This window comes from Pleurodeles waltl, chromosome 6, assembly GCF_031143425.1.
Source record: "Pleurodeles waltl isolate 20211129_DDA chromosome 6, aPleWal1.hap1.20221129, whole genome shotgun sequence".
NCBI lineage: Eukaryota > Metazoa > Chordata > Amphibia > Caudata > Salamandridae > Pleurodeles > Pleurodeles waltl.
This window is the reverse complement of record NC_090445.1, coordinates 686,091,917-686,113,417: the sequence shown is the minus strand read 5'-3', so window position 1 is coordinate 686,113,417 and position 21,501 is coordinate 686,091,917. Positions and strand designations below refer to the sequence as shown.

Genomic DNA, 21,501 nt, shown 5'->3' with positions numbered 1-21,501 from the left:
TTGGACTGCAGGCGGCCCCTTGACTGCAGGAGGTGTGTTGCTCAGTGTCCGTGCCCCTAGTGAGCACAGCTGTGATGTCCTGCAGGGTCCCTGGTGGGTGCTGGTGTAAACATCTGGTCACCTTATGAGTGAGTCCTGGTACATTGTACCTGTGAGGGAAGATGTAGTGCTCTACGTGACTGCAGGAATAGTGCTCCATTAATGCGGATACATTGTCTGTTTCAGTTCGGATGTAGTGTGCCATGTGAGTGGAGTTAGTGTCCGTGTGAACGTAGATGCATTCACTGCCCACGCACATTCGGGTCCCGTGTTCCATGCACATTCGGGTCCCGTGTTCCATGCACATTCGAGTCCCGTGTTCCATGCACATTCGAGTCCCGTGTTCCATGCACATTCGGGTCCCGTGTTCCATGCACATTCGGGTCCCGTGTTCCATGCACATTCGGGTCCCGTGTCCCATGCACATTCGGGTCCCGTGTCCCATGCACACGCGGGTCCCGTGTCCCATGCACACGCGGGTCCCGTGTTCCATGTAACATCCCATACTTTTAGTAATATTTATGTGCTAGTGTCTGTTGCGCTGCTGTGCTGCCAGTGATCGTGCCCACGGGAGGCTGCCGTACTGGGTGTCACGTGTTGTGGGCCCCTGGGGTCCGTGTTACCACGTACAGCTCAGCTTGGTACCAGTCAGAGTGGTCTCCATGAGGTTGCAGTACTGAACTTTGGTGTCCCTGAGCCATAGTACGGATAGAGCTTAGCTTGGTGGAGGGCGTGTGGAGGCCACTTCTAATATGATACTTGTGTCCTGGGGATCACTGCAGCCTCACTCGCCCGCTGCATTCTCTTGGTGCCACTGATGTTCCGTGTTTTCTTTGATTTCTTGTTTTTGGAGACAGAATCAAGGAGTCAGGGCTGAAGCTCCGATTCTGCACCAATGAGACTCAGGCAACTCGAGGGGAGTTTGTGAAGAAGTTGCAACTTCTGGGATTTGATGTGTCCGAGAATGAAGTCATTGCTCCAGCACCAGCTGCCTGCCGAATTCTGCAGGAGCGCGGGCTTCGTCCTCACCTGCTCGTGCACGAGGGTGAGTATCCATGCTCTCATGCTTGTATACAGTGGTGAGTATCAATGCTCTCATGCTTGTACACAATGTTGCGTATCCATGCTCTCATGCTTGTACACAATGTTGCGTATCCATGCTCTCATGCTTGTGCACACTGGTGAAAATCCATGCTGTCATGCTTAGACACAATGGTGAGTATCAATGCTCTCATGCCTGTACACAGTGGTGAAAATCCATGCTGTCATGCTTGTACACAATGGTGAGTATCCATCCTCACATGCTCTCATGCTTGGACACGATGGTGAGTATCCATCCTCACCTCCTCGTGCATAATGGTGAGTATTCATCCTCACTTTCTTGTACAGACTGGTGAGTATCCATCCCCACTTGCTTGTACACTATCATGCATATCCATACTCTCATGCTTGTACACAATGGTGAGTATCAATGCGCTCATGCTTGCACATAATGGTGAGTATTTACCCTGAGTTGCTTGTACACAGTAGTGAGTATCCATGCTCTCATGCTTGTGAGGAATACTCTTGGAGCTATTCTGGGATGTAAAATGGAGGCAGTATATTCGATAATATATAATAGAAAGTTATTAGAGATCCATCAAAAAAGTGATGGACTGCATAATGGAGAGATTGACCACAAGGCTTTTAAAATCTGCATAATGCAGGTAATGAACAACGAGACTTGAAATATGTCGAAAGAGCTCAAAACTGCACATGGAATAGATTGAGATCTGGACGTGTTCCTCTATGAGGAGTGCGCCTTAGGTACCCCACACTTCTTGGCCAGACAGACAGAAGCCCTTTGTTTACCAAGGAGGCAGGTAGTGTAAGTGGAAGTCGAGGGCTACTCATGGAAAAGGGATCTTTATTTTGCGTTACACCCAAGTGCGTGGAAATGGAACTAGAGTGTGAGTTCTGCAACAGCTACACAATAATGTCATTCTTAGAAACACTTCCAAGTGCTACGAGGGAGGGCTTTATGTGCAGCCTTTTTGGGTTTACTCATTTTAATGTTTTTCTGGCTTGCAATACCCATTTAATTGCTCAACTCAAAATTTCAGTACCATGTAGAATTCCTAATCAAATACATTTACCAGTTCCTGTCAGGTTCCACTATCTTGCTTTTTAATTTCTCACCTTTTGTCATGATCTACAAACTGCAAACCTCAAACTGGTGGGTGCTTTGTGCACACTAACTGGATTGTGACCTGTCCCTCATTTTGCCATGCAATCAATGTACTAATCAGTCTTTTTGCAAAATGCATATTCACAAGAGGTCACAAAACGTCCTGTCTTATTAATATGTATGAGGCAGGATGCATTTTGCAGGCCGCCTGCAAATCGGAGATGGAGGCCTAGGAGAGTGGGAGGTGGTGAGTCAGTAGTGGGTGTCTGAACCACTATTTGCTTGACTCAAGGCTGTCTGCGACCGGTCATCAGGTGGATGCTGCCCATAAGAACAACTGTCACTTTGCAATTGGGTTATCTCTCCATGTTGGGCGTGGTAACCTTTCAATGTTTTGCAGCTGTATGTGCCTTCTGACGATAAAGACATTGTGATGACTGTTTCAGCATACATCTTAGAGGCGTGGGAATTAAGATCACTCATTTATCAACAGAATTCAGTGGTATTTTTATAACTGTCACGTTAACAGACTTTTAAGAGGTCAACTTCTTGGGGCAAGTGGTGCAGGATGTGGTACATTAAAATAACATTATTACAAGTTCATATTCCACATATCTCGTGAGGTTTACACGTAATTATTTTAGGAGGCTTTAGTTCTGTGTGATGGTTCAAACGAACAAACTGATAGTTAATGAAAGTCTTCTCGGCTATTGATAAAATAGCCTTTTACCAATTTGGCCTTCTTATGCATTGTGATGTGATGTTTTAATTTGTAAATTGTGAATTTGTTATGGCCGGTTAGGCTGAAACAATAATGTAAAGCGTCCCTAATGAGGGTGAGGAGGAAGTTGCCCTTTTTACGCCCCCTCCTCTTGCAAAATGGACCATTTCTAATTTGTAGAGTACCTTCAGTACATTGCATCTTGTCTTAGGGGTTTCTAAGTCTGTGATTTTGCTGCACTTTCCCCATCAGGTCCTAGTTTCCCAATTAATAGGATATTGTCAGGAAGCTAAATTTGAATGTTCCAGATCAGGCCAATTTGTGCATAGTATATTATATAGTGTCTTTTAATACAATAAGTTGTACCGTCTGGTGTGTATTAAGAGTCTACGATGGAGTACTTGAGAGTATAGTGTTTCTCCAGACAACTGGAATTGGAATTCAGGCGCTAAATAGCTATGGGTGCCCACAGTAAATGCACTCTGAATGAGGCTGTGAAGTCTGCAAAGACATACTCATATTTCCTTTCCTTCCTTCAGCTCCATCTTGAATGACAGCTTCAGAAGAAGCCACATACAACCTGCTCCCACTACAGCTGTCACCTTTTCATGTATGTATGTGGTGTTTCTATAGCGCAAATCTTGCCACATGTTTACAGAGAACTGAACAGGGTCAAAGACGTGTAACGTCAGTTAGAGATAGGAGAGTTAGCCAGGTTTTGGACAGGTAATATGGTGCGTCTTCAACTCTTTCATTTCATATTATTAGGTAAATGATGGCAGAGGAATGCATAGGGGGCAGTAAGATGATTTATACGACTTGTAGCTCTCTGTAAATGCCATGCTATTGCTTCACAGCTTAACCCTTCTATGGTGATTTCTATCACAAATTGAAAGGTGAAGCGAGTTCTGCACACAAAGTAATGGGTTGCATGTTCTGTAGCTATCATTCTAACTGAGCAGCCTTTGAAGGAGGAAGTGGTGTTTCTTAAGGGGTCTGGTGATACAGTGCCGACCTGGGCTTCCTATAAAGGTTGAGCCATTTCCCCTTGGTTACCTTCCTGGCTGTTGAAAGTGAATGACACTTATAGTAGGAGTTATACTCAACGGCATGCATGGCTGTTGCTCCATTTCTCAACCGTTGAGAGAAGCTTTTGCAGGCAGGATGGGGAAAGATAGAACAGGCTCACAGAGTAAAATGGTCAGGTTTCCCAGATTTGCAAGAATGGTCCTGGGTTTTCACCATCTGCCTCAAGACATTGCAGTAAATCTAGTACATGTCCTGGTTTTCAGAGAGGGTTGACTGTACACAGAGAAAGGCAAGTTTTCATGTGTTCCAAAGCATGATTAATTAGTAGCCATTACCAGAAAGCACCGTAATCAACATAGATCAAACTGGGTGTAAATGTTGCATTTAATGTAGGGGTGGGTGGAACTTGTGGAGTTTCATTCCCCAGAATTCCACGTAAATACATGAAAACTCTGCGAGATTCAGCAGTTTGACGAACAGGCAGGAATATGCATGTCATGCTACTCGTGCTGATCTTTAGCGCCAGATGCTTGTTCCCCACTGAAAAAATCAGCACAAATGGTACCGTGAGGCGCATCAAAGAGCACTGCTTCTCTCAAGTTGATTTTGCTGCTGCTGTATTGGCTTTTCTACTTGAGCAGCAACGACCGCCCATGTTGCAGAAATTTTGGCGGGTGTCCTCCTAGCAGCTGAAAATCCCTCTAGGGGACATCAAATCTGCTTTGCTCTCGCCAACTTACAGTTGGCGAGCTGTGCACAAGAATAAACTCAGCCACCCAGCAGTTGGTGGAATTTGGCCAGAACTCTGCGTTACAAGCGTAATGTGCAGTGGTCAAGATTCCGCTAACTAAGGTGGTAGAGCGGAATTTATTGCCCACTCCTAATTTAATTACTGCTTAATGCCTTGTTGTCTGTTTTTCTATGTTGGTGAAAATGTTCACTTTAGTTATCCCCTGCCCAATGTAAAACTTTATTCCTATTTCTAGGTTTGTGTAAAGTCACGGTTTATATTTTTTTAAATCGGATCACCCTGTCACAGTGACACTGGGGCAGCAACCAAACCCATACACCTTGCTCAATAGTATACATCGCTAGTAGAGCAGGCCTTAAACTGTAGATAAATGCCTTTCACCCTTGTTGTTTTACATCATGCCTACAGCAATCTTCTGAAGCTTCAGTTAATCCCAATTGTTTCTTTTTTGCTAGGTGTCAGTGTGTTTAACACTTAATGAAATATAATTTTATATTATCAATTGTTAGCATCCAATTTTTATTTTGTACAACTCAACTAATTATTGCCATATCACATATTGAACAATAAAATATTAATTTAAAACAGCAATTTTGAAACCTAGTGTAAGGAATTAAGTTTTTGGTTGAGAAGGGTGGAAGTGTAAATCAGGCAACAACCACAATCGTTGTCAGGGTGAACAATACATTTACTAAATTAACATGTGTTTGACCCTCTGGTTGCTTGGCATAAAGGGTCAGGCTGAACTTTGAGGGACTGTGTAAAGTGTTTATGTAGCACACAAACAATAACATAATTTTGCTGTTGAAGCATGAAGAGCCAGTTGGGCGTCGCAGACGGTGGTTGCTGAAGCTTTGCGTTGGTGGTCACCACAGGCTGTCTTCGCTGTAGCACAAAGTGCAGATATCGCGTTGCCTGTCATCACTGACAGTCCGGTTCACTGGAGGTTCTATCAGCAGTTGTCATGGGCAGCAGAGTCTCAGTGGAAAGAGCCCAGAACATCAGGAGTTCTCAGTTTTTTTTAAAAAAAGGAGTGCACTCTGGTGACAGCCTGGTGAAGTGAAGGCATGTTTAGAATGGTGAGTTGACGGTTGCACACAGACGAATAAAGACGTGTAATATGCAGTTCCGTGTATGGCATAGTCATTGGTGGGTGCCTAGGCTGGGAAAGACGCTACAACTGGTGACAAGCTAGGGGTAAGTAACCCAAAGGTCGACAGTGCTCTCTCAGAGAGTTTGCCATGGTCCAAACAGACTGCACATGTATGCCACATGTTCCTCTGCTGAAGTAGGGAATCAACGTTTGGCACATGTGGAGTCCAAGCACAACTCCAACCGGTGAGAAGCACTTGAAGATAAAGAAAGCTTCGACGAGAAGTCTACACATTGTGGGCCAAGAATCTGCTGGCGAGGCCATAAAGAGAGGTGTCGCACTATTATGCAACATAAAGCCATGCATCATATGGAGTCATAACGCTAAAGGCGGACACAAAGAGATACCGAAAGAAGTGCTGAAAACTGACATCGCCTGATACGATTAAAAAAAGCAAAAGCATTGGCTGACAGAATAATTGATGATAAAGCATACTGTTGTTGCACTTACCAGAGAATCACCAAGATGAGGTCTATGACTTTACCAGCATGTGAAGAGAGCTAAGAAGAAGCACGGGGTTGAGCTTACTGAGCTGTACAATACCTGAAGAGGCACACCACCAAACAACTCCAGAGGTCTCCAGAAAAGTGAAAGACTCCAAAGGAGACCAAGAAAAAGGGGTCACAGTTCCAAAGACTGTCCAAGATGACCCGGAGGGTCTTAGAAATAGCACAAATGAAGCAGGTCCAAGTGGACAGCAAACTGTATCGGACAGACCATTCTCAGTGCCAGCCAATCCCACAAACAGTTATAATGCCGCCAGCTTCCTGAAACCACCACCTTTCGATACCACCAAAAAGCAGAATATCAGCGATAGATGGATTGCTTGGTTAGAGACATTTGAATATTTTCATTGATGCCCTTGTAGAAACGGATAACAAGATTACCAAAAACCGAAAGAATCTTGCTGGTGAAGATATAAAAGAAGTCATAAAGAAAATGCCGCAAGCTGGCGAAGTTACATAACGTCAAGTTAAAGAAGCCTTGAATCTCAAGTTCAATCCAATGCTGAATGTAGATAACAAAAGGTACATCTTCAGTCAAGAATGACAGAGTTGGTGAAACCATTGACTAATATGTTGAGAGACTGGATACCCTCATCAAACTCTGTAAGTTCAATAAATTTAATGATGGGGAAGCAATAGGTCTCAGAGTTATTGATGGATGCTTGTCACTTGCTTGTCACATTCATTCAGATGACGAATGCTGAAAGAAACTCTTAGTCTGGAGCGAGTTTTCATGATTGCCAGAGCTGAAGAGCGTGTTGATCGACAAGTTGCTGACATGGAGGCCGAAGGTGTCCATACTGAGTCAGTCATGTGCATGAAAATTAAGCAGAAGCACAAAGCCAAATTACACAAAGTGATGTTTTCACGAAAAAAGTATGTGTGTCACTACGAGAAGGAAATATGGCCACACAAACATTCCAGAAGCGACTTTGACCCCAGCCTACAATGGGCAAGTGACACACAAGTTGAGACAAAGCAACACCAAACAAAGTTGATTGTCATCTAAATCATCGTCAAAACGTTCTTCAGTATCAATGTCGAGTGAAAGTGAAAAAGATGATAGTGCAATGTTGATGTTTAGCTCAGAAAAAATGTGGCATTTTGGACTGGCCATAGTGGTGGTACCCAAAAAGGACAGTGAAGGAGTTGTACTCATCTATGTGGATATGCGTCAAGTGAACAAGGCAATTGAAGCAGAACGACATCCAGATCCGCACATTACTGACATGATAACATAATTGAATGGTGCAAAGGTCTTCTCTCTCCTATATTTAAATAAAGGATATCATCAGTTGGAACTTGAGGAGAATTGCAGATACATTACAACCTTCTGTACATATTGGTCTATTTTGATGTAAAAGACTAACGGCCATATTACAATCCCATTAAATCCTATGGGGATTGTATACCGCGGATGAGATATCCATCACGTTTGTGACAGAGTATTCCCTCTGCCCAGATCCAATCCAGGCCCCAGGTTTTGGTGTGTCCACAGTTGCAGAGCTTCTTCAAGATGTCATTCGACGTTTCATACAGCCTGTCATGAATGCTTTCAACTATAGTGATGATATTTTAATTTTCAGAGCTACACAGAAGGAGCACTTTAAAGCTCTCAAGCGTGTTGCATACTTGTTGATGCATGTTTAACTTTGTATGCTGAGAAATGTGAATTCCATTAGACAAAGCTAAAGTTCTTTGGCCATTATGTTTTCTGATGGGGCATGACACCTGATACAGCTAAAGTGCAAGCATTGTCAACAGCCAGTCCTCCACAAGATGTTTCGGTGTTATGTTAATTCTTTGGCATGGCCAGTTACTGTTCCAGATTACATACAAGACTTTGCCACTTGAGTGCTCCATTGAGAGACTAGATGAAAATGAATGCTTCATTTAATTGGTCACATGAATGCAAGCAAAGCTTTAAGAGAAAAAAACAAGCTATTGAGAATGCTAATGAAATGGCATATTTTAATCCAGAGCTTCATACGGAAGTTGTTGTTGTCTCTAGCCCAGATGGGTTAGGTGCAGTCCTTGCACAGCGTGGCAACCCAAATGCTCGAAGACATTGTGTAGCACATGCAAGCAAAAGTTTGTCCCACACTGAATGTGCTTATTCACAACCTGAGAAAGAAGCAGTGGTGTGCACTTGTGAACCTTTCCACGTGTTCTTATGTGGAAATCCTTTTACACTTATGACAGATCATCAAGCATTATTGACCATCTTTGGCAATCCAAAGGCCAAGATGCCGCCTCTCACCTATGCAACTGCCTGTCATCAAAAACCATTCAACACACCTTAAGCTTGGCAGAGTTGCCAAGGCATGTATGGGAAAGAATTGCTGTTGACTTTTTCAGTCCTCTTGACAATGGACATCTCCTGATGGTGGTTGTTGATTAATAATCCTGTTTTCCATTGACAGAAGATCTTTCACCTGTCACTCAAGAGAGAGTCATTCTAGAGATTAGATGGCATCTTTGCGACATGGTGTCACCTGCGATCTTGAAATCTGACAATGGCCCACCTTTCAACAGTGGATAATTCAAAGATTTTCACAGTCATCTAAATGTGCAGCTTCAGAAGAGCTCACCTATTTGGCCACATGCCAATGGCCTTGTCAAACATTTCATGAGTACATTGAAGAAAGCTGTTCAGCATGCTGTACTGGAAAAGACCGATCTTGGAACTGTCTTAAATCCTACCCTGTGACTTTACCCTTCAAACCTTCACTCAACCAAAGGTGAAAGCCCTGCAACTTTGATGTTCGGGAGAGCCTTGAAGACCAAGTTACCTTAAAGAACCAGCAGAAGGTCAAGTACAGAGGAAGAAACCCGTACCAAAGACTTGGATCTTAAAAAGAAAAAAGAAGGCCTATGCAGACAAGCGACGACGTGCAAAAGATTTTATTAGGGGTGCTAGAGTGCTTGTCCGCCAGTCTAGATAACATAAGTCTGATGCAGTCGAGAAAACATAAGTCTGATGCTCCATTCAATGCTGAGCCATTCCATGTCGTAACCAGCAAGGGACACATGGTGCCTGCCCAATGCTTGGGAAATCCATTACTCGAGATTCCTTGCATTTCTGACATATAGCTCACCACTCGTCAGATAATAATGTCAACATAGAGACTGGTTCTGAAAGGACAAATGAAAAACCCCTGACTGCTGTTGCTCCTGCATCACCAATGCAGATTGTGGACACTTCTATTGCTGGTTCCCAGTTTCCGAAGACACAATCGAGATGAGTAATCGGAGCGCCACAAAGGCTGATCGAAGAACTATGATTGCATATATATTTGTAAAAAAAAGTGTATTTTTTTTATTTAACAGAAAGGGAGATGTAGCTTTGGGTGAGTTATGAATGATGGAAACTTTTTGGCTCCTGAAGGACTCTGTAGATCTGTGACTTCAGTTTGAGAGTGTGGTGAACTGAAGGCAGATTTAGAATGTTGAGTTTGCGGTTACACGCAGTTGAATAAAGACGTGTACTATACAGCTCTGTGTGTGGCATAATCATTGGTGGGTGCCTAGGTTGGGGAAAACCCTACCCCTCAAACATCTTGATTAGATTGTCTAAATTAGCCTTTATAATTGACCCAAAAGACAATACCTATTTCCTAGAGACTTTAGTCTTTGGCATGAGCTTGGAAACTCTTTTCAGAAAGCTACTGTCTCCTTGGCAGATGCGTAGTGAATATTAATTGGAGAGTTTTCAACTTAAATATTAGTAATACACCTCACCGCTTTATGTATTTGAGAAGTATGCTAAAACTGGCCCACCTTTAGAATAATGTGACAAACTGCATTTTCATTCATAGATAATCATTGATGAGCTATTTGCTTAACTAGTAAAATGTAAACATAATCTAAGTGCACCAAATAACCAAATGATTCAACTCCCTCTCCTTCCTGTGGCAACTCCAACATTCAGAAGTTACACTGTTTCTGTTCTCATAAAACACAATACTAAGTCACCCTATGTATCAGTATTAGGGCAGGCAGCATTATTTATTTATTACTATGGATAAATAGGTAACATATGCACAATGTAGCCACCTCATACTGGATGATAAAAAGGTTTCCTTAATAGGTCTTATCAACCGTGTCAAAAGTTCCAGTGGTGGAATTTCAGATTTCGCAGGTTTTGATTTTATTATGAGAAGAAGAAAATATTTTCTTTTTGTATTATTTTTGCCTCTTGATGAACAATATAACATTGCAGAGTCTAGCAAATACAACAAATTCAATGTGTTAAATCCAAGCTTTTTAATTTTCAAACTAAATCTTTACAGATGATTCTGGTATGGGGGTTGCCCGTTCACCTTTCCAGTGAAAAATGGATAATCTAGGAGATTATCTGTTGAGAACTGTGCCTAAATTGGATTTCTGCACTGAGAGGCTTAGCTCCGATGTCCTGATTTCTTTCCCTTCTTATTCCTCATCTAAGGTCGTGGTGCTGGATTTTACAGTCCTGCCTGGTCCACTTTTTAGGTCTGGTATTAGCCAAGACCTTTTGATTTTACAAAAGTTGTATAATATACTTACTTAAAAGGGCTTTCAGCCAGCTCTCTTCACTCATTAGTCAGTTTTTTGTGCCATTCACTCTTTGCTTCCGCCTACTCCAGTGTACAGCGTGGGGCATTAGGTCAGCCTACTTCACCCACTGGCTAACCTCACTGAGAGTGACTGCATTTTGCTCTTTCACAAGAGGCACATCCGCATGCAAGGTAGTTCTCATCAATGCCAATGGTTTTGTTTTAACATGTAATTGTTACATTAGTGTTGTCCTTGTGTTTAAATCCCGATGTGATAGCAGGACATTTTTGATGTGTGCTCAGGGCACATTCTAGTTTGATCAGTTTCTGTTTCCTGCCAAATGCTGTTGTAAATTCCTTTTGTAGTTGCCTTTGTGTATCTGACTGCTTCAATGTCACAGCATGCCAGATTCTGTCATTGTGAAACCATTCTTCATAACATAAAGCTATCCTCTGTTTACTGTGCTGTTTAATTGTTTGATGCTCAGTTCAGCCTGTATGTCCTGCTTGTTGGGTTTTCTACTTTTCATTCAGTGCTCTTGTATGTCATGCTTATGTAGACATTTAACTGTGTTAGTATCAATTGAAGTTGTGCTGTTTATTCCAATGTTCTATCTATCTATCTATCTATGTATCGATCTATCTACCCGTCTGTGTACCAGTTTGTCTGCTTAACTCCCTGTCGGTCTATCTATTTCTCTGTCTGCCTATCACCAGTCTATCTTCCTGTTTGTCTGTCTGTCATCCTATCTGTCTGACTACCTCCCTGTCTATCAACCTTTCTACCTCTCTGTCTGTATTTCAACCTGTTTGTCTGCATGTCTTCCTGTCTACCCACCTACCTCTCTCTATCTTTGCAACAATATCTATCTTTAGCCATCTTAGCAACCCATTCTATCCCTATCTATCATTGTAAATCTATCTGTCTATCTATATATCTATCTATCGGTCTATCTGTCTGTCTGTCTATCTTTAAACTCGAAAATTAATGCTAAGGAGAGCACATGAAATTAATAGCAAACGGTTTTGTTTAACAAGATGTATGAGATGTAATACTGGATATTTAAGATATGGTGAAGTTGGTGCTATAGATATGGGATTTTGGTTAGGGGAATAGTTTGTAACATTGAGATAGGATAGAGGCAACGGAATTGAATATAATGCTGATTATGCTCAGCCTTGAATCCAAGGGTTGACTATTTTAGATTGATGGCTACAATAGTTTTAAGTCTAGGATGCTATGATTAGAAAATTTTGGAGGTAATATATGAATTCATTTTTACATCAAGATTAATATTTTGGTAGTATAGGATTTTTTTAGTTTTGTATTAAGATTGTAACAGGAAAAAGTATAAGAAAAAGAAACAGCCAACCTCAGCATTGTAACTGCTTAAATTTAATCAAAGGTTGAAGGATAACATTATTATTTTATCCTTCAATTATGTGCGCTAGGAGGAGAACATGTAAGTAATATCATATTTTGTGTAGAGAAATGTATGTGATAATGGGTTGTGTGTTAGAGGAATGATTTGGAATATTGAGATAGCAGACAGGCAACTAAATTGATCTTTATGTTCAGGTAAAAATCCAAGGGATGACTATTTTACACTGTCAGCTATAAATAGTTTGGAGTTTGGGCAGCTATGAATTGGACAATTTGGAAGCAATATCAGAATTTATTTTGCATCAAGGCTAATAATTTGTTTTGAATTAACAATTTTACCAAGTTTAAGAAAAATAAATTGTCAAACGTGGCATTATCACCCAGGAAATAGTAGATTTTGACTAAGGAGTTTGAAGTAAGTGTGGAGAGTTAGGGAGGTAACCTTTCGACTTTAAATAACAGATACAAAATGGGGGTTGGTTTGGATGGGTCGAGTCGTATTGTGACCAAGGAAAATTGTTATCTCAAACTCTTAGGTGAATTAAGCTGTAGAAACTTTGGACACTGGGATTATTTTTGTGACAGTGAAGATATTATATACAATATATGCGAGAAATATTTCTATCATTATTTTTAGATTCCTGTATCATGGGGAATTCGTATACTGGAGTTGTATATATGTTATAAAAAAATTGAGGTGAGTAGGAAAGTGTGAGTACAGTGAAAATAGGTGAGGAAAAAGAAAGAAATGTTTTTAATAAGGTGAATTATGGGGCGTGAATCAAGATATGGTTATGAATATAATAACAATGTATAGATGTGCTTTTAAGAATTTTAATAGTTTGTGGTTAGCAGTAAGGAGTACAGAAGAAGATACAGTGAACCTAGATCATTATTTAGGATTGCTATACATGTATGAGAATTCATGAAATACTTAGGGTCAGTATATGAGAGTTTTGAACTTGTGATTGTGACTAAGATACTAATGGAGGTTCAAAGGATTTATGTTGGAAAGATATATGTGATCAATATGTTAAGCCTATTGATGATTTTAGATCTCTATATTGATATTTTTGAAGAACAAATTAATTATCAATATATACTATATGATGTAACGGACTGAAGTTGGAGCTGAGTGTTGGAGAGATGAGGTTGTAACTTCATTTGATTATTCAATGTAGCATTGAAGTGAGGGATTTTCTAATTTTTAGAATGGTGAACATTAGACGTATGTATCTTACTGTTGTGTTCTTTTCATGATTGATTTTAGATATCTATATTGGGGCTTTTCTTTGAATGATAATCAAACGGCAATTATTGAATGTAGTTGAGTCTGATTCTTTAGGTAATTATTGAACATTGATTCTAGAACTTTGTATAATTTAGGATATATATCAGATTTTTAATATGATTTCTTGGTTTTGATTATTGCAATTTTGTGCATGACTATTAAGAGTTGCAAGAGAAAAATAATGATAATGTGCTTAGAGGGACAAACATATCATGACATTGGGATGAATTTTTATCTTGGGATGTTTTGAGTTGTTTTAAATGATGCATGAATAATATATTGCACACTGGGTGTACTTTTTTCTTTTGTGAGGAAATTAAGTAAAAATTATACAGATGAGCAAGGGTACGACCATGAATGCATGGGTCTGTTCTAAAATGCACAGTTAGGTGATGAAAAGCTTGTTTAGTCTGATATTATTTTGGTTTGAATAAACAAAGTTTCTCATATATTGTATGTCATATTTAACAGCTCTGTAGAAGTTACAAAACCGCGAAACACGTGTTGGCTGTTTAGCTAGTTTGGGAATTTTAAGACGATTTGTAACATTGGAAATGGCTATTTAACTTGACTTGAAAATTTGAGACGCTTCGAATCTTTGGAAAAAAGTGACAAGTTGGAGAAAGAGACTTATCTAAGTTTGAATAAAAAAAACTTGATATTCTGAATTTATGGTTATGGTATTTTTTCTGAATCTTGAACATTCATATGAATATATACAATTTACTGATTGGGTGATCACACAGCACCGGGCAAATTTCCTGTCACCTATAAGTAGGAAGTTATGTTTATCTGTCCGCCTTTGCAACCCTCTTTCTATCTATGCTACATTATCTGCGTATGCAACCCTCTCTGTCTAGCTATGCAACCATGCCTATCTATGTGACATATATTTGTCTATCTGTATCTCTCTGCCTGTATGTGTAGCTAGCTATGCTGCACTATCTATCTGTACAAACCTCTCTGTCTTTGCACACCTTTCTATTTATCAGTCTTTTCACCCCTCTTTATCTATTTATAATAAAGTTTAGAGAAACATCACAAAAAGCATTATCATAGGCAGTGCTAAAGCCAGATCGAGTGGTTTTTTAAGGTCTAGTGTAAGCCTAGACCTTTTGATTTTATTAAAATTATGTCTATAGAATAGTTTGGTGTAGAGGTTTTCAGCTACGAATCATCAATTCGTTTTTAGTTGTGTCTTTCACATTTTTCTTCCACTCACTCAAGCATGCTTCATGGGGCCTTGGGTCAGCCCCCATCAGCCACTGGCTGACGTCACTGTAAGTTACGGCATGCTGCTTTTTCACAAGGAGTACATTCATGCACAAAGTATTTCTCTTGTTGCCATAGTAATGCCTATTTTTTGCAGACTAAAAAAAATATTTTTCCTTTAGCCAATGTTTACTCTTTCTAGATTGATGAGGGCCCAGCAGCTTCCCCAACAAAAAAGTTTAGCAAAAACCATTACAGACCAAACAAGAAATACCAAATCCAGTGCCAGACCTATTGGCTTTGCCAATGTGTGTTTGTAGTTGCCTAGATCTTGAAGTTCAGCTATGTCTACTGATCACATCCTGTTTCTAAAATGCCTCTAATTAGATGCCAACAGGTGAATTAAGTGGACCGTCAGGATGGGGTTTAATGGGAAGAGGCTTCAAACTTGCTAGTGAAGAGTAAAAGGAAAATTAAACATCTGGGAGACTCCTAGGAGGTCTCTAGAGGCAGATCAGTGCTATGGGAGCTTGTCGGGTGCTGGGCTTGGCTATAGGTGGTTGCCTCTGTTAGTTCTGAGGTCTTTGACTCAGGTTTCTGTCTAGGGCTAGGGTATAAAGTGTATGGGTATTGAGAATTAAAAAGGTACCCCAGCATCTATTTAAAAGAAAGTTTAAGAAGAGGGATCTTTATTGTTCTGTGAGCACAAAGGCTGTTGGACCATTGATACATTAAAAAAAGAGTCATTGCAGGCAAAGCTGTAGAGAAATGTATTTTTTGTAGCAGCTTGAGCTCAAATTTCTCATCCATCGAAATTTTTAAGGGATAGAGCAGATAGAAAAAAGAAGTAGATTCGACAGGAGAGCGGATTGAACCAAGGAGGTACTGCTGGTAATATATCAAACCAAGGTCCATTCATATTTGTGTTTTGCAGCGGGATGTTCCTATTTAGCAAAACCAGTACAACAGCTTATAACATGGGCTGTGTGTCATTGTGCGAAGCAAGTTACACTAATTTCTGTTATATACCAAAACTAACAAATTACTTGCACAACATCCATTCAAATCATTCTTTTAAAAGTACGTCCTTTCACATGCTTTGGCATCAGCAAAATGTGACTTCTCAGAAGTATTTTCTTTTGACAAGAGCTGCTAATATATTTTCCTATAATGTGGTAATAACCAGACATATATCCTTGAATGTATGTACTATTAACTGTAGGGCTCAAGGTTGTGCCTTGAACATTTCTTCACAGCATATCCTTGGTTTCAGACCAGGCAAGTGGATGATGGATTTTGTGAGACGAATAAAGTGTAGAATTGCACATATGAATATCTTCCTTTCAAAGCCGTTCAGTCCTTCCTTGGGTAAGATGCTGCGATCTGCACTTTAGATACGTTTTTGCTGAAAGTAACGTATATCTGCCACATGATTAAGCTTCATTGACTTGTTTCGAGAGAAAACATATATATATACTAGGTTTATTTTCTATGAATTTTAGCTGTTTGCCACAGCTGACCTTTTTACAGCAAGACCCCATGTCAATTGAAATGACAGTTGCATTTGATCTTTTGATGTGTTGCTTGCTATCTTGCGTTAAATGCTTTTTGGACTTTATGCTTCTCGACCTGTTTTTCTTGTTAACATAAGAAAATAACAACCTGAATTCACACACATTTATCACCTGCCTAAATCAGATGGTAAATGTTACAGGGTGCTTTTATTCTTAGCCCAGTAGGGTTGCAGGGACATGGGATCACAGCAGTGGAGTGTTTCTTCTTTTACTTCAGCCGGGGGGAGCCTTCGCTTCTCTTTCCATGCTGCAGTATGAGAGCAGAAGGGGGCCAATAGCTGCCCGCATTCTATACAGCTCCTCACATATGTCCAGGTCTCAGTCAATCAGCAATTTGTATAGCACTGCTTATCACCCATGGTGTCTCAAGGCACTGTCATAGGAGTGCTGATCAGTCGAAGAGTCAGGTCTTGAGGTCCTTGTTGAACTGATTCAGTGAGGGGGCTTGCCTGAGGTGGATTGGTAGCGTGTTCCAGGTTTGTGCTGCGAGGTAGGAGAAGGATCTGCTTCCCGCTGTGCTCTTCCTCATTCTAGGGGTGGCAGCAAGAGTAAGTTGAGAAGATCAGAGTTGTCTGGTGGGGGGTGTAGAACTACAGGAGGTGGTTGGGGTATCTCAGTCCTGTATTGTGCAAGGCCTTGTAGGCGCTTCCAAGGGCAGCTGGCCACCAGGAGTCATCCCAGGTGGAGGAAGTGTGGTCCAGGATGAGGATCTCTGTCTTGTCCGAATCGAGCTTGAGGCAGCTGTTTTTCATCCAGTCGATGACCGCTCTCATTTAGTTGGGAAGTAGGTCTTGGCTGGATATGGTTTGTCAATGAGGGAGAGAATTAGCTGTACGGCGACGCTGTAGGAGACTATGTTGAGGCTGTCCTGTCTGACGATTTTGTCGAGCAGAGCTATGTAGATAGTGAAAAGGGCTGGGCTCAGGGAGGAGCCCTGGGGTACCCTAGAGCAGGTTTCTGTTGGTTTCGAGATGAATAGCGGGAGACTGATCCTCTGGGTCCTTCGGATGAGGAAGGCCTTGTCGCGGATGCCTGTGTCTTGAACTCTGGTGCATAGGGTGGTGTGGCATATGGTGTTGAAAGAGACGGAGAGGTCAAGGAGGATGAGGGCAGCATGTCTCCGTGGTCCAGTGTGATGCAGATGTCATCCGTGGATGCGAGTAGGACAGTTTGCTGCTGTGGTTGCTCCTGAAACTGGATTGGGAGGGATCCACGATGCGGTTTGACTCAACAAATTCCATGAGCTGTGCGTTGATGGCCTTTTCGATTAACTTGGCTGGGAAGGGGAGAATAGAGATGTTGTTTTTCCTATCTCTGGGATCCGGGGAGGGTTTCTTTAGTAGCGGGTTGATCTCTGTGTGCTTTCAATCATCCAGGAAGGTGGCAGCTTGGATGGAGCGCTTGATTGTCCAGCACAGCTCCGGGGTGATGGTAGTGCTGGCTCGGTTGAAGATATGGTGTGAGCACGTGTCTGAGGGTGCCCCTGAGTGGATAGAGTTTATGAGCTTTAGGGTGTCTTCCATGGAGATGGGGTACATTGGTTCAGGGTCAGCTGGGGGGTGGGGTCCGTGATGGTGCTGGTGGGAGGTGGAGGTTGTATTTGGCTCTTGAACACTCCGTATATATCCTGGATTTTATGATTGGAAAAGGGTGGCAAGGTAGTCGCAAGGTCTTAAGAGGGGGGTATATCTGTGGTTTCTGCGCTGGGGTTTGTGAATTCCTTGACTATGGTAAAAAGCTCCTTGCTGTTGGGAGTGTTGGTGCAGATGCGTTCCTGGATGGCAGCCTTTCTGGAGGCTCTGATGCGTTGGAGGTGCGCGCTGACTGCGTCTTTGTTTGCTGTGCGGTCTGCCATGTTTTTGCTGCTCTTCCATTTTTGTTAGAGTCGTCTGCAGGTACGTTTAGAATCTTGGAGATTAGTTGTGAACCAGCTTGGTTTCTAGCGGTGCTGGTTTCCGGCAGGTTTTCTTAGGGGGGGCTAAGGTGTTTGTGCAGGCAATGATCCAGTTGTGGAGATTGTGGGCTGAGTAATTTGCCTCAGTGGTCTCCGGTGAAAGGGAGTGGCTCAGTGCATCAGTGGGCTTGGCTTCAGTGACCTTGCTCCAGTTTCTGCAGGGAGGGGCAGAAGGTGTGGTGGCATATGGGGGTCTTGGTAAATGTCAAGTGGACGCAGTGGTGGTCGGTCCAGAAGTGTGAGAGAGGGAGATGTTGTTTCCTGCTGAGAAGATGGGGTCAAGGGTGTAACCTGCTGAGTGAGTGGGGAGGTTTACTAGTTGCTTGAGTCTGAGGGTGGTGAGGTTGTCCAAGAGGGATGTGGTGTTTGGGTCTTTGCGGGTTTCGAGCTGAAAGTTTAGTTTGCCGAGGAAGATGTAGTTGGTAGAGGCGAGGGGGCGACTAGGTCGGCAATGGCTTCGCTGAACTGGGGGCGAGGTTCAGGAGGTCCGTAGATGAGGGTGCTGCGAAGAGAGGTGTTTGGGTCAGTCTGAATTGAATTTGGAAGTGTAGGTGTTCGGCGGTGGTCTGGGTCTCAGTGATGGTCGTAAGGTTAAGTGTGTTCATGTAGACGATGGCGCTGCCTCTTCCTGGTCGGTTGGGGTTGACTTTGTGGATGATTTTTTTAGCCGCCTGGAATGGCACTGGCAATGTCTGAGGCTGAGGTGGGAGTTATCCAGGTCTGGTGTCTAATGAAGGGTGTGGAATTTAATCAAATATCTACTTGCCTGTGGGACAGGTTGGTTCTTAAATCTACTTGTCCTGTAAAAAAATCTACTTGTCCCTTTGGTGCCATGTGGTGTGGTGAGAAATTATGGCGGCAATCTCATTATGTAAGAGTTCTGATAATAGCCTCTCTGATTATGCCAGGGCTACTACTATAGTAAGGCATGAATATTTGCAATTTCAATCCCTACTATAGCAATTTCCTTATTTTGCCACTGTAGGACAGTCCTCTATTTTGCCCTGGTCACCCCCAAACTTTAAGGACAGATACTTGGCTGTGCCCTGGGTACTGCTTACCAGTCCCAGGGCCAGTGCTCTATGTAAGGTGGATATGCAAATTAGGCTAATTATAATTGGCAATATTAACCTACCTATAAGTCCCTGGGATATGGTAAGGCATGTAGGTTTAGGGACCCCAACATCGATAGTGCACCCATAGGTGAGATGCCCAGTGTCATTTTAAAGACAGGCCTGCCTTGCTAGCTGCTTTTACACCAAAGGTATATGCAAAAGTACTTTCAAAGTCTCAAACTACCTTATTTTTACATATAGGTCAACCCTAAGGTGTGCCCTATGTACTCCTAGGTTTGGGTGCCATGTAACTATAAGCAGGGACCTTATAAAATAGTTTTATACGCCCTTGTGAGGTAAAACAGCCAAATTTGTTTTTCCCTCATTGTAGTGAATGGCCTCCATAGGCTAGAATGGGGAAATATTATTTGAATTTGTAAAGTCCTCTTAAGTGTCAGATACCTCAAGTTTGGTATCAAAGTAATTGTTATAATAAATCCCACAACTTACAACTGTTGGATTTAATATAACTTGTTCAGGTAAAGAGTATTGAACTCTACCTAAAAAGTTGCCAACTTCAGTCCTGTAGTGCCCTTCTCTGTCTGGGCAGCCTCTGGCAGCCTGGCCAGGCTGCCTTGATGAGGTGTGAAGTAGTCTGGACACTGAACACAAAGAGATGTGCCTGGGAGAGGAGAACTTCCCTCAGCAGATGGCGAAGCAGGAAGGGGGAGGGCTGCCAAACAGGTCTTCGAAGGCAGGGAAGGACATTTGGAGCAACCCAGCACCTCCCTCGCATCCCGCAAACCCAGACAATTAGGTGCCCCCTTAAATAGATTAGGGGAGGGCAGGAGAGGGGTGTGTTTAGGATTTTTAGCCACACCAGTGGGCGGGCTCAGCCAGATGTAACCTCCAAAAATCAGTTTCAGCCATGATGGATTTTTGAAGCATGTTGCTCCCTGGGATTACTTTTTGCCACACTTCCAAGGAAGTGGTCATCACAGTGGAAAGGACCCTGCATCTGATAGGAAAACCAGGACCCCCCTGTATTCACCCAGGGGCAAGGATAAAACTGGCAGAGCTGCACCCACTCCTCAGATCCCTACAAGGGAGTACAACAGGAGAAGCACTGCCCTGCTGGACCCCTGACCTGCACCTGGACACTGCACTCTGGAGGACTGCACCAGCTGCACACTTGGGCTTCACCACAAGAAGGACTTTGCCAGGCTTCAACTGGTTCCAGGAGGGACTCCAGGTGAAAATTGCTAACCAGAGTCCCCCGCGCCCTCGAGGAGCAACTCAGAGCTTCCGGAACCTTGGGGTGTGCTGTGGACACCAAAAGAACCTGAAAAGAACTTCTGGAAGAAACCAGAAATTTGGTGAACTTTTGGAAAAAAGCTCCATAAAGGGACTCACGTGCCGCGGCAACTCTCCGAACGTAGAAAGTTGACCGGCACCTCCCAGGCAGTGTATCCAAAGAGGGCTCCAGGGACGTCGGATCAAGATTCAGGTTTGCTCTGGTCGAAGGATTTTCATCTTGAAAAATCATCTAAGTCCGAACGTAGAACTCTCCACCGAGGGCTGCCGCAATGCGTATCTGAGGAAGGGCTCTAGGAGATCATACTGGAGTGGCGACTTGGCCCCACTGAAGAAAATCTTCAAGAAAACGACTAAGTCCGAAGGAAAACTTTTGACCGAGGCCTCCCGCTTGCTGTAGCCAAGCAGTGCTCCATCGCGGTCGGCCTTAAACTTTGACTTTGCCCCAGTACAGGTGCGACCAGATGACCAAAGTGGCGCTATTGGTTTCTATACTCTAAAAAGCATTAATTCCTTAAAAATTCATACCTCCGGTTCCGATTTTATTTGTTTTGGTGTCACTTTAAAGCAAAAAATATTTCCTATTTTCATAAATTGGTTTTGAATTTTGAACTGTTTCCTGTGTTTTATTTAATTACTATTTTGTGATACTTGAATGCTTTACGCTTTGTCTCCTATGTTAAGCCTTGTCGCTCGTTGCCAAGCTACCAAGGGTTGAGCTGGGGTTAATTTATTGAGACCTAACTGAACCTAGTGGGGGTAAGTGGCTTATTGCTATGTGTAGGTACTCACCTGCCCTTACAAATAACCCATTTT

At 42.4% G+C, this 21,501-nt stretch overlaps 1 protein-coding gene across 1 annotated transcript in view; it reads left to right on the top strand.

Moving 5' to 3' along the window:
* Positions 1–21,501, top strand: part of LHPP (phospholysine phosphohistidine inorganic pyrophosphate phosphatase) — a 175,210-nt gene that overhangs the window by 88,189 nt on the left and 65,520 nt on the right. The window contains exon 2 of the mRNA XM_069239130.1: positions 897–1,084. Within this exon, the coding sequence (XP_069095231.1) occupies positions 897–1,084 (188 nt within the window). The remainder of the gene's footprint in view (positions 1–896; positions 1,085–21,501) is intronic.